Raw genomic sequence first — 17,717 nt, 5'->3', positions numbered from 1 at the left:
AATATTGAAATATTTTATGGTTTATTTTTTATTTTGTACTTAACATAGAATCAGATAAGTGTCCGGTGAGACTTTACACAGGACAGCCTCATGGGAAAAAATAGTATTAAGGGTTCACGCCTTGAATTGATAGTGACTGGCAGTAGAGTACAGTGTTTTGGATAGGCCACAAATTACTTTGTTCACGCGAAGTGTGCAAGACAGAGAACCATTGAGGGATAATTTAAATGGATGAGAAGTGAGACGGTAGAATGGTCTACTCGACAGCGAGAAAAGTCGATTACGTCTTTTCTCGAGAGTTTAACGCGTCCGGGACGTTGAAAGCTATTTACAACAAAAATTTAAAAAAAAAGTAAAGTTTTAATGTGATTTAATATTATATACGAGTTTCTTTTAGACCTGACATAAAAAAAGAAAAGAAAAACTATATACCTACTACCATTTTCTTTGCACAAATATTATATTAACGTAAATCTAAAAAAAAAAATTACGTTAAGTCAAATTTAAATTATAGACCGGAAATTTTCTACTTTTTATAATAACAACTGTGTCTATATAATGTAACGGCCAATAAGTATACTTTGTAAAGTTTGGTCAATTACGTGTCAGACTTTTTTAAGTGTATTTACGAAAACCCGCACTACTTCAAATACGCACCTATACCTCTTAAAAATTTAACACGATGGCTTGTATATCATCGAAGCTTTTGAAGACTTTATAATAAATATTATATCATTATATTATGCCGTATTAAAGGGTCAGCGTACAGTTATGAATAATTTATACACAGTTATACATTGTTGTGTGTTCCCGTACATCGCAACATTTCATATTATTTCCATACATACGGCACAAACGACCCGCACGCAGATGACCTCTACTTCAATCAGTATCGACGTATCATTATGATCGTTGACTGTGCGACATCCGAGTAAGACGAGTTCATAATATTGCTGAGTACAGACTGTATTATGGCCGTTTGATTAAATGACCGTACGGAATCGAAAAAAAAACGCGGTATCTGATGGAAAGAGCAGTAGTTATGTTTTGTTATGAATTTTTCGTATAAATTAAAAATTGATTTTTATCGAAGTATTACAATATATAAGTATGTATATTATTTACGCACGCAATACACGTCATATTTTAACAATAATAGTATTATAGTTAATGTTGGAAACTATATTTATATTTGAAATACATAATTCTTCTAAAACGTCATAATTTAAAAATATCTTAGATATTTCTAAGTCGTCTACCTTCGTGCATATAACACATGATTAAAATATATCAACTTTGCTGTGCGAAAACAAAAATATCGTGACATAATATTTTAGTTAACATTTTGTTCCGTATAAAATATAAAAATAGTAATATTTAAAAATAATTAGTAACAATAACATGGAATATCATAGATTATGATTAATTAATGTAAAAATCTCTAAGTGACACAATTTCATATCTTAATAAAGTATTATTACATTAACCTCAGTACGAATTAAAATTAATAATTATTCTGTAGTGACTTCCAAATAGATTGGAATCATCGTTAACTTCCAGACAATATCATTAAAATTGTTGGTATAATTTAAATGACGTTATCGTTTAAATATTAAGTGTATTATAACAATCAAAAACGATTAAAAATACTATTAGGTAGTAATATTATTGCGAAGGTAGCTTTTTACCATGTCGTGTGTTTATTTATCATATTTATTTGAATACTTCAATACTTCAATTTCTTACTTTCTATACATATAAGGTGATTCATCAAGTAGGTACGCTTATCTTTCATAATTTGCTTTAATTACTATATAATATAGTAATCTCATAATCAACTTAATTCCAGTTCTGGACGTTCTAGAGTTTGGAATATTTAAAAAAAATGTAGATTTGTATACCTTATTCTAGATTATCCTATCGTAAACCAACTTTTTCTTTAATTGAAATCATCCTTTTTTTCCATATATCAAATTTGTTGTACTAAGAGCAAATTAATATATATATATATATATATTTAATAATATATGAAGAAGGTAATTATTAATTTTAAAATTAAAATTATTATTTAATATGTATCCATTAATATTTTATCTTTTGAAAAAATTATATGACTATAAATATTATAACTTATAACCAATGCAATATCTAATACTACGTATAAATTATTGTGTACACAATATAAACATCATATTATGTTTTTAATTGATTACAATGATATCATTGTCCTTAAATTATATTTTTATAACTCAGAAACTGCTAGTTCAATTTTTTTTTTTAGATACATATGATTTGTCCAAAAAAAAATATCTGCTTATCAATTTACAAAATAAAAAATTGGTTTACATTTAAAAAAATCATTTTGCATTAAAGCAGTACTATCCTTAAATAATATAAAATAATCTAAATTACTAAAAATATGGCTAGCATGTATATTTAAAAATTTTAAAAATCAGAATTTAATTAATTGAAAATTAAAAATTAAAAAATAAATAAATGGAAATGAGCACGTTTGGAGAATCACTCTGTATATAATATATATAGCTATTGTTGTGCATTGTTAAAGCTTTTTTTTAACTACCACTAAGAAAAAACGCTTTCCGATGAACTATATAAACAGCACACATCATTGGAAAAGTCAATAAATTTACCAATATACTCAGAATCCAAAAGCGAAAAAAAGTTTTAGTCGTTTTCGCTTCAAAACTTGAATTAGTTTTCCGTCAGCACCACGATGACGACAATGTGTAAAATATATACCTTTAAATAAAACGATATACATAGTATACATATTAAATATTTTATTTTCTTACCGATTTCATACAGTACATGTTAATATATTATGTTAGTTAATAATTATAACGAGCAGTTGGCCGTTTAACCACACTATTATAATAAATATGATTTGCGTGTTAAACGTTTTTAGTTTTTGAAAAAAAAAATATATATATATAATAAAAAGTATAGATTTATACTTAAAAATCTTTTTTTGTCGTTATAAGAAATAGTCTCCAGCATACACAGTTCCTATTGGGAAAAAGTATATAAAAACGTTTTACATTAATCTAAAATTATCGTAATGTTATATTGATTACCGTTTTAAACAACTTTAACACGCCAGTGAACTTATAGCACATAACCTAATAATAATATTATAATTCGCTTATCCAACATATTTATTATGCTCATTAAGAATGAACATTGTGTACCTATAAAGTTAGAATCGATAAGAATAATGAATATTATATTTTATTTTATTACATTTATCGAATATTAGAGCAGTTAGTTTACTCGACGTGATTTTGATTACGGTTTTTTTCTTATCAGACATAATTGCATTTACAGTTAAATATTATTGTCTTACGCACAATGTTCTAATTTTGACCCGAGACATAAATTTTACTTGAAACGATGTCAATCTAATAGTAATATAAGAAATTATTTTATAAATTCGACACTTGCTTTAAAGAGGTTATAGTTGAAGAAAGGACTGATAACTACATTAGTCGACATTGACAATAAATCACATAAAAATGTAATGGTACAGATAAAATAGTTTATAAAATTGTTGTCATAACTGCTTGACAATATTAGTTAAAAACTTATAATATATATAACATTAGTCGTATTTTAGTTATGGAATCGCGTAAGTTTATTTTAGCCAACACTTGTTGACAGACTTACATTTGAATTTTGTCCTTTAACCTAAATATTTAACTAAGTTTTTTTCACATCATTCGATCCTAAGTGTGTTTTAATGTATATTATTTTTCATTAAACCATATCATATATATTATATATATGTCTTAGAAAAAAAAAAGGTAATTTGTCAGGAATCATTATTGTATTATATTATAATATTATATGCAAATACTACTTTTTTATCGTTTAAGATCAGATTTATGTTTATAAAAAATGGGTTCGAAACTACGTTTATGAAAGAGCAAAAATTTGAGCTATAAAAAATTCATTATAATACTTTGGTAAAATTCTGAAAATCTACGCAAAAAATAATAAGCGGTTTTAGTGGCTACAGTATTAAATATAAGCTATGATTTGCATTTTGTACAGACGTTATATTGTTATGTCAATAAAGCATATTATTATATATTTATTTAGACGGTTTTTACCTATACATTTAGCCTCCACCTAACTGTAATTTTACATATATATATATATATATATATATATTTGAATTTTTCACAGTGAAAAAATTTATCAATATTTTTGAGTCCATTGTATTAATTAATAAAATATTATTAAATTACGATAAGTTATGATTTTATTATTGCATAATAATTATTATGATTGCCACTTTTCGATAATGTAAATTTAATATTGGCAATTACATTTGTAAGTAGGTACTATTAAAAAATCGCTCAATTCCTATTTATTTAAATATTATTTTTTACAATTTCATGATACGAATTTGGTGTACTAATTAGAACGATTGGTAGGTACAATTTGATTATTGACCACCACGTATACTTTATTCAAAATTATGAAAATATACGAGGCACGAGGAGATACATCATCATCATTATTGTTTTTACACAGAAACAAATTCGTTGTTTTTTTTATGGACGATATTTCGGTTGAAAAAAAACAATAACAAAGCTCCAATAAAGTATAAAAACGGTAAAATTTAATATTTGATTTTTAAAGGTGAAATATTATAAAATTAAAAAGCAATAAATTAACTGTCAGTTATCGTGTTTTGGTTGACATAGTTGGTACAACGTGTGTCAGTCACTCAAACTTGTTCATCTTAGGCTTTCTTGGCATCAGCGATTTTAGCCTAAATCATAAAAATAAAACTTTGATTAATTCGTGATCTTAAAAATTATAACTTTATTTATATGTTTATTTTATTCTACTTACTTGGACGCTTTTAGCTTGTTCCATAAGGAAGTCGATGTTTTTCTTGGTGAATTCCTTAATTTCCTTTTCGATGTCGGTGTTTCCTTGGGCTTTCTTTGTGATCTCAGTGGCATGCTCAACGATGTATTTAAGGGCCTGTTCGGTCTTTTCGTTAAAGTCTTTCAAGCTGACTTCCTTTGGCAAGTTCTTGGTGTATGTGTCGATGGTTGTTTGCCATTGTTTGGTGGCTTCCTTGACAACATCGGTGACTCCAGCTTTGCCTTCGAACTGTAGGTAAAAAAAAAAGTAGTTTAAAACAAAAATTTTAAAGATGTTAGTAACGAAGTATAAGTGTAATGCACAATAACAGACTTCGTTCATCACAAAGATAATATACATTATATTATTGATAATATTTAATGTTTAATCATACCGATTTGGAAAGGACTGCGAGTTCGGATTTGAAACCGTCGACGAAAGTGTTCAAACCGTTTTTGGCAGCGGCGGTGTATTCGGAGTTATCGCCGACAACGTCGCCAATTTTTTTGGTGATGTTCTTGAGGGCTTCTTCGAACGGTATACCCCATTCAGTGTCGGTTGCGGGTTTACCACTGATCTAAATTGGTATAGTATTATTATTATTATTTTGGATATCATTTTAATTGTTTATTTTAGAAATATGAATAATTGTCCGTGACATCGTACAACGCATTCGTATTGGTGCGCAGTCGACGCGGACATTGTTTAGAGGGAAATACCAAACAATAATAATGTATTACACGTTAACCGTGTTGGTATAATATTTTATACTATAATAATTTATGCTTACTTGAACAACAGCTACGAACACGACGGCAATGGCCAAAATCACTTTGCAGGCAACCATGTTGTTGTTGTTGTGTGTATTGTGTACGACGGATAGATGAAATATTAAAATATAATATCAATACGAATATAACGAATTGATATCTGTACCACTGCTGACGGTGTCTCGAACAATACTGATTTAGCCAACCGGCCGGGCCTTATATTTATATCAAAACGAACGGCTACATAGTGCATGGGAGGGACCTTTGATTTTTCCGTTATCGAGGCTACGATAAAATAACTTAACCGTTATGATTAATAATTATACACCGTGGCCCGGTGTCCGGAAGGCAATAGATTGATAAGAAAAACAAACACACACATTAAAACGTTTGTCGCAGACTACGTTACATAAACGCGGAATAGTTGTTAAGAATTCAGAGCCGACATTCAATGTCGATCAAAGATCATATTTTAACGATCTCAGCCGCAGTAAGAACAAATTGAAACTTAATAATAATATGTTGTAACATGTTGGCAAACGGTCGGCGCTATATTATTATTTAGTACCTGTATGTTACTAAGCGTATACTCGATCAATGCCAACCAAGTGCATGTTGCATCTCTATTGCAATATTCAATTATCGCCGACTATTCTTTATATAATATATTATTGTGAGCAATTTGACGAAATTTAAAATGTATTTGTTAGGAATTTACGAAATAAACAAAATTATAAAATTAAAATTATCAAACATTTAAACGCTTAAATAGAATAACCATTAACCGGAAACATATAATCGAATTTCCAACAATAAAATATAACAAATACGTAATATAGGCACCTATGTATATCTGTATATATTTATATTCAAACACACGTGTTTGTTGTGATGGAGTCGTTATTTAACATAATATAGTCATTCATCTCACTCGCTTGTAAATATTAGATCGTGTATACACAATGTACATTTAGGAGCGGTCTATTTAAAAATAAGTGTTTTCATCATACCTAGAAATCGGTATTTGACACTGTTTGATGAAATAACGATCAGCCGAATCAAAAGCAATTTTTAGGAGCGTATACGTATTTAGTGGAGCTTTTACTTTTTGATATTGTTGTTTAACAACAACAATAGTATAATATAAAAATGAATTTGCTTTATACGTTTATTATAAACGCACAAGTCACACAAATTGTTAAGTTCCCTAGGTATTCATAAAGAGCTCAATTTTCATTTTGCTTATGCGTGTATTACATATAATATAATACACATAAAGAATATTATTTTTAAGCCGCAGTGCAAAATGTCGGATTCATAAATTATCCATTTAAACTATTGTTCGTATTTATACGTTTACTGTGAGTATAATGTGGTACAAACGCCACGGAAATATGGTGATAAATTTCTTAAAAATGCCTGAATTTTTTCAGTGTCATTATAATAAAATATACCTGAAAAAAAAATGGAAAATACACGCGTATATGATTAAAGTTACCGCGCCATAATTCTTCGGTATGTCTTTTATTTTTCTTCTTATTCTTCGTTCTTTTAAATTTTTTTTTTTTTATTATTTTAATGGTTACACATGATCATTATTCATGGATGATTAACGACAATAACTCGGAACACGCGTATATAACAACAAGAACAGGTGTTATAGATATATGTACTGTCCCACTTACGATACCAAAAATCACGCAAAAATATTATTATATACACGATAATTTTTCTCTTTTATCCTAAAAAGCGTATCTCAGTAAATCGTTGCATAGATTCCTAATATCATTCGATGCGCGATTAATTCGGATACCTACGGATTTCGCATCCGTATGACAATGTGTCGTAAACACTGTGTGTCACTGTTTTCGTCAATATTTTCCAGTGTCATATTGTTATGACTACGAAAAAAGGGCGAGAAGAGGATGAAGGGAGAAAGTAAATTGGCGGCAGTGAACATTTTCGGAAGTGCCAAAATCTTTAACTTTTTTTTTTTTTTTTAAGAAGGAAAACTTTTCTATGCTTAAAAAAATCAGTTGAAACAAAAAATGTGTCAAACCAAACAGTATAATAATATTACAATAATTTTGTTCATGTCTTGTGCGCGTTTATACACGTTCCGAAATTATAATAAACGATATAGTATTACAACAATATAGACACCTCAACATAATAAAGTATAATAAAAATAATTATGTTTGAATATAGCAATAAGTTTCATATTTTATTTTTGACCGTAGAAATTTAGGTCTGACGGAGCAATAACATTAAATAGCAATACATTTGACGAATACAATTATTCGTTTTACCGCTATAATAATATGTGGGTTTGGTACATTGACCGTCTGGTTATTTTGTATCGCACACGTTTAATTGACAACACAATGAGACTGTTAAAAAATATTTGCTACTTAAAATATTTGTCATGTGGCTTTTGGACCCTGTGACTGTTTGTGGCGGCTGACGGTCGATTGAGCCATACACGCCACGAGCCACCATAGGTAATGTATACGGCGGCGTTCTCGTATTATTATATATTAATATAGCTATTACAAAGACGAGAAACTCAGTGACGTTTTCATGCTGTCGTGGAATTTGATTTAAAAACAAACCTTAAACATTTAAGATTCCGTGACAGGACATTACAGCGATATAATACATATATCTAATACCCGTAATACTCAAGTGTATATATACACACACGTGTTGTCTTTCGAACTAACTTTTTATTTGCTCTAGTCGACAACACAACAAATGTCAGGATATTATTTGTTCCCGTGACCGGTATATAATATTTATATATTATATATATGCGTGTTTGTATGGAGGTAAATATATAGGTATATGTATATATGTGTGCATGCGTGTATGTAAGTATGTACGGGTAATGTGTACGTATGTATACATAGTATACATAGATATACGAGTTGATGTGCGAGTGCACCTATACAGAGTGGAAAACATTTCGTAGAGCAAAAAAAGTCATAAGTCGACCGAGATGTTTCGACGGATTATTTTTTGTGGTTTTATTTCTTTTTTCCTTTCTTTTCTGCCAATTATTATCATTGACATAAAAACAACCGATGCAGGTACACGTCCCGTGGACCCTGTCGGTACAGGGAAAAATAAATACATTCGACGAACCGTAGTCTAACCGTAGTGTAGAAATATTATAAGCTGCATGTACCTAGGCACACATAAATATACGAATAGTATACAGCTACATTTTTACACGAGTCTACATTCGGGATGTCAGAATGTGTTGCAGGTACGTGCCGTGTTATACGCCAATATGTTCCATTATTTTATAGTCATTTCGAATAAAGCATCTGAATAACCAGAGAAAAGTTCAAAAACATACTACGCACAATGAAGTTTTTTTCACGCAACGTCGTCAAGTTCAACAGCATTACGATATTCCTATTTTATTCGATAACATTTATCGTGTTATTAAGTTCGAATAATCGTACACTGAAAAGGACAAATATAATACATAATATTTTTATTATTTATTATTATTATTATGTGTACTTAATCTATGTAAACAAAAACTGTTTACATTTTGGTAAACAAAATTATTTATTTTTATGACGTTAACATTTTTATTATATACCTAATTATTTATCGAATATAATATTACAATAATATTCCTATTTAATATTAATTAAAATGTATCAAACATTCAATATATTGAATAATAAGCATAATACAAGACACAATTTTATTGTTTTGATAAAATACAAAAATAATAAAAACATAAAACATTTTATTTTGTACCTACAACATGTTATAAATTATAAAAATTATTTATTTCAGTTATATCCAGTGACCAATTTCGTAGTTTTATTTTACGTTTCACCGGTATCAAATTAAAATTATTGTAAAGGGGAAGTTCATTTGAATACTTCGATGGTTTGTTTTAACAATCGAGGTTAATTGGACTCACACAAAGCCAAATTGGATGATAAAGAAAATAAAAAAAAGTGGGACTGTAGAAAAAATATTTTTTTATTTCATAGTCAATATAAATCATAGCACATTTTGTTTATTTTTCGAAGACTATAAATATTTGTGTTAAATATTAATATGCGTATCCATGATGTGATATAATATAACTAGATAATAATAGTGCACACAAGTATGTGAAATATAAATTTAAATTTAAATGTGGTCAAATGTCAAATTTAATGTAATTTGCATATTGTGCATTATTAACTAAGAGCAATTTGTCAATATTTGTCATAAAAAAAACTGTTAAAATTTTTTAAAAGTGTTAACTAGTGTAACTCACAGCTCACTAAAATACAAAATAGTTGGTAAAATACGTAACATATCAATTTGGTGCGGTTGGGGGTGTCAAAAAGTTTAAAATAACATAAACCACAAAATGTCATTGAAAATATCGAACGTCTCGATGAACATAAAATAATAAAATAAAAAAATAACATGCACACGCAGTAATATATATATATATATATATTATGTTATTTTTGAGAAATAAATTGGATCGAAGAGAAATTGCGAATCCAATTAAATGCATGTAATTAATGTAGCATAAACATCGTTTTACCTACTAATTTTGTTGAAATAATGTATACAACAAAGGAATAAAAATAATATTGATATATAAACGTAATAATTAAGTTTTAAAATTGTCGTTTCATAACTATTTTTGAATTTCTCGCATAGGCAAATAATTATTGGTATCGCAATGTTAAAAATATCATTTTTTTTATCTCGATCACGATTAGCTCGTTAGATAAAACAAATTATAAATATAATTATAATTATCAAAATAAAATTATGTATTCCACGTTATACATATTTAAATCTTTGGCGCTTGAGCTATGTCTATCAAATTTATAATTTTAAATCAAAAAATACATATTATAAGTTTGTGATAACTGACAATCATTATATTTTGAAAAAAATATTATTTTGTAATTCGTCTGATTCAGTATAGTACGATTTTCTCTGCATCAGAATTTATTATTATAACAATAATTGTAATTACGTATACATATGCAATACACAGCTTATGTCTTTAAGCGTAATATCAGTGGCTGAAAATCGTTTTAATTATATGTTGTTTACGCCAATATCATGATTCCCGTTATCATCCACGTCGACTGAACAAATATTACAGATTTTTTCAATAAATTGTTGTTATAATTATTACATCCTACACAGAGATCATGCTTTAATAAAGTAATGATGATCATTACTCTAGATTTTAATTATAAATCGTATGACTATTAAAAATATAATATTTAAATATGACTATAGGTGACTTGATGATAAGTATTGTGATACCTTTATACTTAATAAACCTGTGTAGGTACATATAATACATAGGTCATTATTATCCGACTATACGGGTTAAGCAAACAGAAGAGATATGAAATTTAAAAAATATATTATTTTTATTATTATATTATTAATAATTCTCCTTTTATGATATATACATTTAAATTATTTTCCTTATATCGCGATTAATTAATAGAGACCGATAGTTGTTAAAAAACTTTGTTTGCTTGCATCATGTTACTATAACAAATTGAACTAAACACTATTAAACAGTGGTTGATCAATGTAATCATCAACATTCATTATAATATTTTGCATGTTATATTATATTTAGGTCAAGCTATTAAAATTATTTTATAATAAAATATAAACCTTTTTAGTTCCTGAAAATAACGTACTATAGGTCTACTTGGACACCTACTTTGTAACATAAATTGATAATATACACTATAATTATTAAGCTTACATTTTTTTTCCACTAAAGAAAATATATTTATTGGTTTACAATGAAGTAATTGTAAAACATACATTAATTTGAATCCAAAAAAGAAAAATATTATTAAATTATTCATTTAAAAATATGTAACAATAAGTGTAAAATTATCCAAACATATAATTAAATCGCATAATAATAAAATGTATTTTTTTTTCGTTTTAAATGAAATAAAGTCCTATGATAATCAACAGATTTAAAATCGAATATGTTAAAATTTAAATTATATGAATTGTATACAGTTTATATAAACATTTTGATAAGTTAAAAAAAGGTTATAAATGATTACCAAAATACAAAGTAATCAAATACTTTTTGATTTTTTATTAATTGAGTATACTGCTGTATAGTTATCTAATTGCTAATATTGCTATTATAGTAAATATATTATAATAAATGACTGTATAATTAATTAATTCTGAAAAATTAAATTTACCCTGTGTTAAATTCTAAGTTAAGATAGAATTCTAAAAACATTGTGATTGTCCATAAATTGATTTATGCATAACTGTAAATAATAATAATAAAATTATTTTAGTATCTATTAAAAGGGGAATCAATTGACAAACTAACTCATTAATTTTATCATCAACATATTAAGTAAAATATGTTTAATTCATAATGATAATAATAGAAGTTGTCATTATTTTCTTTCGATCATAGACAAAAAGTTAAAAACTACAAAGTATTATACAAAATAACTATTAGAGATATAAATTTAAACGTACACCTTTTATTTAAGTATGTTGAAGTAAATATAGTATACTTTTCAAACAAGCAGATTGTTAATAACACAACCTAAATATAAAATACTTATATCAAATACCAAATACGATATCGTAAGTATTGCCCTATAGACAAATAAATAAGCATCATATGATACTTTAAATGAAATACATAAATAGATAATTGAAATTTTTCTAATGCATTCGGTTTTTTTTTTTTTTTGATAGTAATTTTCCAATATGTTTATATTTTATATTTAATTATGCCCTAAATGGTTGTATTTCTATTTTATATACATTTTTTTAAATAATAACCTACATATTTGTGTAGTAGTAATTGGTCGATAAATAAACCCATTAATATTGCATTTGATTTATTTATTAAAATGTTATTATTAATATATTTACCCAATACACCTATTACATATAATTACAACCGTTCAGATCATTAATAATAATACTGTGGAAAACAATCGTTTTATAAAAATAACGTTGTTTATGTATCCATGGCCTAATCAATTGAGATAAGCTACAAACATTATAAAACCTCTAATAACATGATAATAATTTATATAATGCAGTTGTATTTGTACACAAGAACCGTTACATAATGAAATATGTTTTACAATTTATTGTGAGATTGATGTAATTTTCTACGACAGTTTTCCTGTTAATGTATTACAACACAATAACAAGTATGGATATTTTATGGTGGCTGTATTATTTTTTTTCCTTTTAAATTTAAATTCAATTTAATATTTGAATGTACATAGCGTTTAATATTTTTCATGATATACCTACTTATAATAATGTTGGTAAACCGTGATTTATTAAATATTAAATTATATTATTATTTAATACTAATTATAATAAAAATATATTAATGGCGTTAAAAATATTTTTGTTCTTTTACATGTTCAAAGCCCCCATGTCTTCTATGTTTTTTTTTTAGTGTATTAATTAAATATTTGTCATAACATAACATTATTTAAGTAGTTTAAAATAATTATTTATGTATGTTATAGCTTTATAAGTATTCAAAGTTTAAATAAGCATTGTAGCTATATAATAGATCAACATTTACCAGTATTAATAAATACCACTTTATTCCACTCTATACTTGAAAATTAATATCCAAATAAATTACATAATATATTAGTATTAGTAATATTTTTGATTAATTTCATACTCAGGAGTAAAAGATTTTTTAGTAATAATTGATATAAAATTATGCGAAAAAAAATAAATTCAAAAAAGTTAATATTCTTCGAGGTTATTAATTATCGTAAATAATAGATAATTATATAAGATATAATATTATTATACAATTTATGTATTATATAAAATTAATTATTAATTATTTAAGGTAATGGAACTGTTAAATAGTTTATAGCAGTGTATAATGATACGCGTCAGGAACTTTTTGTGTCACATTTAGATTTCAGTGTAATCACCACTAATCGAGAGTTTTTCGAACTGTTTTCACATTCTTGTACGATATGACATACGCTTGACTTACAATTTGCGTCATCCACGTATTTCAATTGAACAAATATTTTACGAATGAACATTTATTATCTATGTATTATTGAGGTCTCTGAAAGTTTATTTTTGTTCATATTTTTTGTTAACTTTATTAGCATAGCCGCATAGGTAGTCACATTCTACCGGTTACAAACGATGAAAACTGCTCATATATTATGTTTAGTAGTTAGGGATAGCAATATTGACATAATTAAGTTGTACAAAAAAAAAAAATCAATATTCGTGCTCGTTGATTCCTATTTTTGAAATGCCTGATGAATTTACAGCTTAACAATAAAATTGATGTTGTTGAAGACAATGAAAAAAAAACACTATTCATCGTATTGTGACTTATTGTTTAATGTTCTTTCAAAATTGAGTAAATTATTTTAACATAGGTACATTAGTTAACAATATTAAATATATGATTAATATATTTTAAGAATATTTTAAATATTTATTTAATTTAACGTTCAAACTAATTGTATACGTAGAAGGAGCTTCAAGTTTTCAAGAATATATTTTATTACCTATTGTACGATTATATTAATATTTTAATAACGATTTATAAACGGAAAATTTGTTTTGTCGAATTCAAATACTAAGAAAAGAATTATCGTAAACATATTCGAAAAATAAAACGTGTATAATTGTATTATTTTATTGCATAATCGATAAATTCTATGTGACAGATAAATTTACTGAACAAAAAATATTACCCAAAAAGATATTATTATGTATCAAGCAATTAATATTTATATTATGCGTTTAATTTTGTTCTTCTCTTCCCTATATAATGTATTCCTAATATTCTTGGTTGTTATGTGACTTGAGGTAATGGAATGCAATTTCGTGTTTATTTATCAAAATTTTGTGGTTCTCCCCTCATCAAAATAAATAAATGAGTGATCGGATTCAAACGTGCGTTATAATTCTGATTATTTAAAAACAATTATCAGCAAATATACATATATTATACAATAATATTGTAGATAAGGGTATGACACCGTAACAGTCCAAAAAGAATATATCAAGACGACGATTATATAATTATAAGTTCTTACTACATTTTTAATAACTATTACTTCAATCAATATAATATATAATATAATATTCTTAGTATGATAAATACTACTATATAATATTCAGTAGTTATTGTTACTGTTAATTTTTTTTTTTGGGGGGGAGGGCATAGTTCCAAACGCAAATCTTAAATTTTTCAGTAATTAACAAATACATACAAATATGTGTATTTAATTTATGCCAATGGGGGGAGCCGAGGCGCTTCGGTCCCCCCTTAAATTCTCCACTGATACATATACAGACACACACTCTGAAATGATGGTTAACTGACGGCTGTTCGATATAATTTCGTAAGTGAACCATAATAAATAATAATAGCGTGAAACGCTTACTATATTTTATTAACTATTATAATATTGGTCATCGCTGTAATAAGTATGCGGTAATGGTTAGTGCGAAATAAAATGCAAGCAATTGAGTAATATTATGAGTTACATCAGCTTTCAACTGGATTTTTGTGATTACTGTGTAAAAAATAATAATCACACTAGAAAAGAATTAAAATTGCATTTGAAAGCTATTGAATGGGTAATAAATTGTACATCTTCGCTTCTTATTAAATCGAATTTATCGTTTTGCCAAAATTAGAACCTTAATTACTTTGCTTAATATGCGATAAAAGTGCAAATCGGTCCGCCGTTTGTTTCGAAGCAATTGGTTTTGCAATTATGGCAGTGCTTCTATTTTATGGGCTTTTATCGGAAAATGTTTTGTTTTTTTTTTTTTTTCGGAATTGTAAAAGCGTACATAAAATGAAGCTTTATTCATCACTTCTCCGGCGAGTGGAAATTGAAAACAGACGGTACATTTTCTGAATTTTCCAGTAGTATTTGAGAAAATCACAAACAATGACGACAAACGTTGATGGTGTTGCACCCGTTTTTTTTTTTTTTTTTTGACGAATCTGTGGCGTTTAATTATAGTGTTGTAACTCAGCACTGCCGCTACATACGCCATTAAATGCGAGAAAAAAATTACAAACTTTTTATTTTTCATCTTACATTTTACACATGTCTACATTATCTAAAAATTAACAGAATTGAATATAGTAGATTCGAGTAAATTATTTTTTCAATGACGTCAATAAATAACCAGCAATAAACTCGAAAGATTCGAATGAACTAAAAACATAATTATCAAACGAGTGTTAGGTATGTAACGTAATTATGTTCTATTATTAATTGGTATGCTAATCGTTTCGGTTATACATATTTCAGTTACTCTGCATAAATCGGAGGATTAAAAAAAATATACATATGCAACTTACTATACCACACGTCCACATACCACAGCTCATACCATTCGTTTTAAAAACAGTATTGTCAAATTTATATAATATTATCCGTATAAGCAACGAGATGGAGTGAACTAATTGTTAACTGGACGCCGTTAAAAACGAAATGTAAGTACATATTTATTTTATCATTTATAAATTCCCTAGCGGGATTTTTTTTATTTTTATTTCATATAAGTAATAAGTAATTAAAAATTAACAAGTGCCGATAACTAGCTTAAAATTAAAACATCAAAAATAACTTTCATTTAAATTTGATAATGAATATCAGTTATACATTCTAATATATATATATATATATATTATAACATATCAAAGTAAAAAAGATTATTCTGAACGTAAAATATACTATAATTTATTATAGACAATCTATATACACGTGTAATGTGCTCATGAGCGGTGTAGTTATACCCTAGGCACAGGGTAGGGACCTAGGATACTACACCATGCGTGTATATAATAAACATTGCAATACATTTATTATCGAAATATAAAATATACATATGACGTGAGCCCGGCGTAACGCGCAAATCAAAAACACAATCTTCGGCGGTGACAGATTTACGGTTATCGTGCAGGACATTGATATTAATGAAATCGTATTTCATCCACGCATACAAACACACACACACACACACACATACAAACACACACACACACACACACATATATATATATATACACACATATAAATATATATATTATAAATGTATGTAAGTGCAACATCACATAAATTTTGCAATTGTTATTAGGCATACGGAGCGTTGAATATCGAAAGAAACTGTCGGGTGGACGCGCATATATTATTTATTTTATATATTACGAGGTGTCGTTCGCGGATTTTAGGCATTGTATATACATATACTCATCAGATATATATATAAATATATATATGTGTGTGTGTGTGTGTGTTTTATAGAATAAATAAGAAAATACAAAACACACGCTATATGTGTATATTATTTGTGTGTGTGTATGATTGCTAATGCAAGGAAAAATAAATGTTATAATACATTTGTGTGTGTGTTTAATTCAAGAGATATATATTTTCTTATTATCGGGCCGCCCGGGTCGTGATATATATATATATATATATATATATATATATTATGTGCCTATCTATATATATAAATGTGTTGTTGAAGAGGGTAAAAAAAAGTAGAAAGAGAAAGAAAAGGAAAGACGAAAAATAACATTATAAATAACCAAAACTGTACTTATAACCGTGTCCTTAACTCAAATTGATCACCGACAAGCGCAACTGCCGTATATCATATTCAATTATATTAATTTTTTTTTTTAAGCTCCTCTCTTAAGAATAAAAAAAAAACATTCCTGCCACACGACGGCCGTGTACTAAATCAACCGTTATCTGATATCTCATTTATAATAATACGAACGGCCAGAAAGTTTTGTTCTCGGATATTTTTTAAACACGTTTAAGTGTTATAGGTGTATTACAAGGGCTAATTTAAAATGTCTCGTTGTTCTTATTTTTTTAATCGAGCAATTTATCAAGTTTCTTCATCGCAAGCTTAGGAGTCGTTATGAATATCTAACCTATCCAAGGTACTCGGGCTCTTAAGAAAACAAAAAGAGTTATATTTTTTTTTTCAAATTAA

The 17,717-nt window shown here is 27.0% G+C and overlaps 2 protein-coding genes across 3 annotated transcripts in view; both read right to left on the bottom strand.

The window, feature by feature from the left end:
* LOC113554118 (neuroligin-1-like) overlaps positions 1–17,717 on the bottom strand; it is a 274,533-nt gene that overhangs the window by 94,656 nt on the left and 162,160 nt on the right. The gene's annotated exons all lie outside the window — the stretch shown is intronic.
* On the bottom strand, positions 4,624–5,880 carry LOC113554168. Its single transcript, XM_026957892.1, has 4 exons — positions 5,690–5,880; positions 5,294–5,476; positions 4,882–5,148; positions 4,624–4,798 (listed from the first exon to the last, which is right to left on the bottom strand). The coding sequence occupies exons 1-4, from the start codon at positions 5,744–5,746 to the stop codon at positions 4,769–4,771; spliced, it is 537 nt and encodes a 178-aa protein (XP_026813693.1). The 5' UTR covers positions 5,747–5,880; the 3' UTR covers positions 4,624–4,768.

This window comes from Rhopalosiphum maidis, chromosome 1, assembly GCF_003676215.2.
Source record: "Rhopalosiphum maidis isolate BTI-1 chromosome 1, ASM367621v3, whole genome shotgun sequence".
Taxonomy (NCBI): Eukaryota; Metazoa; Arthropoda; class Insecta; order Hemiptera; family Aphididae; genus Rhopalosiphum; species Rhopalosiphum maidis.
This window is presented reverse-complemented; position numbering and strand designations above follow the sequence as displayed.

Excerpts from the sequence above, each read along its gene's own strand:
- LOC113554168 (XM_026957892.1), bottom strand. The coding sequence starts at position 5,746 with ATGGTTGCCTGCAAAGTGATTTTGGCCATTGCCGTCGTGTTCGTAGCT. Across the intron at positions 5,477-5,689 it reads TGTTCGTAGCTGTTGTTCAA|ATCAGTGGTAAACCCGCAAC; the intron begins GTAAGCATAAAT and ends ATACCAATTTAG. Across the intron at positions 4,799-4,881 it reads AACAAGCTAAAAGCGTCCAA|GCTAAAATCGCTGATGCCAA; the intron begins GTAAGTAGAATA and ends TTTATGATTTAG.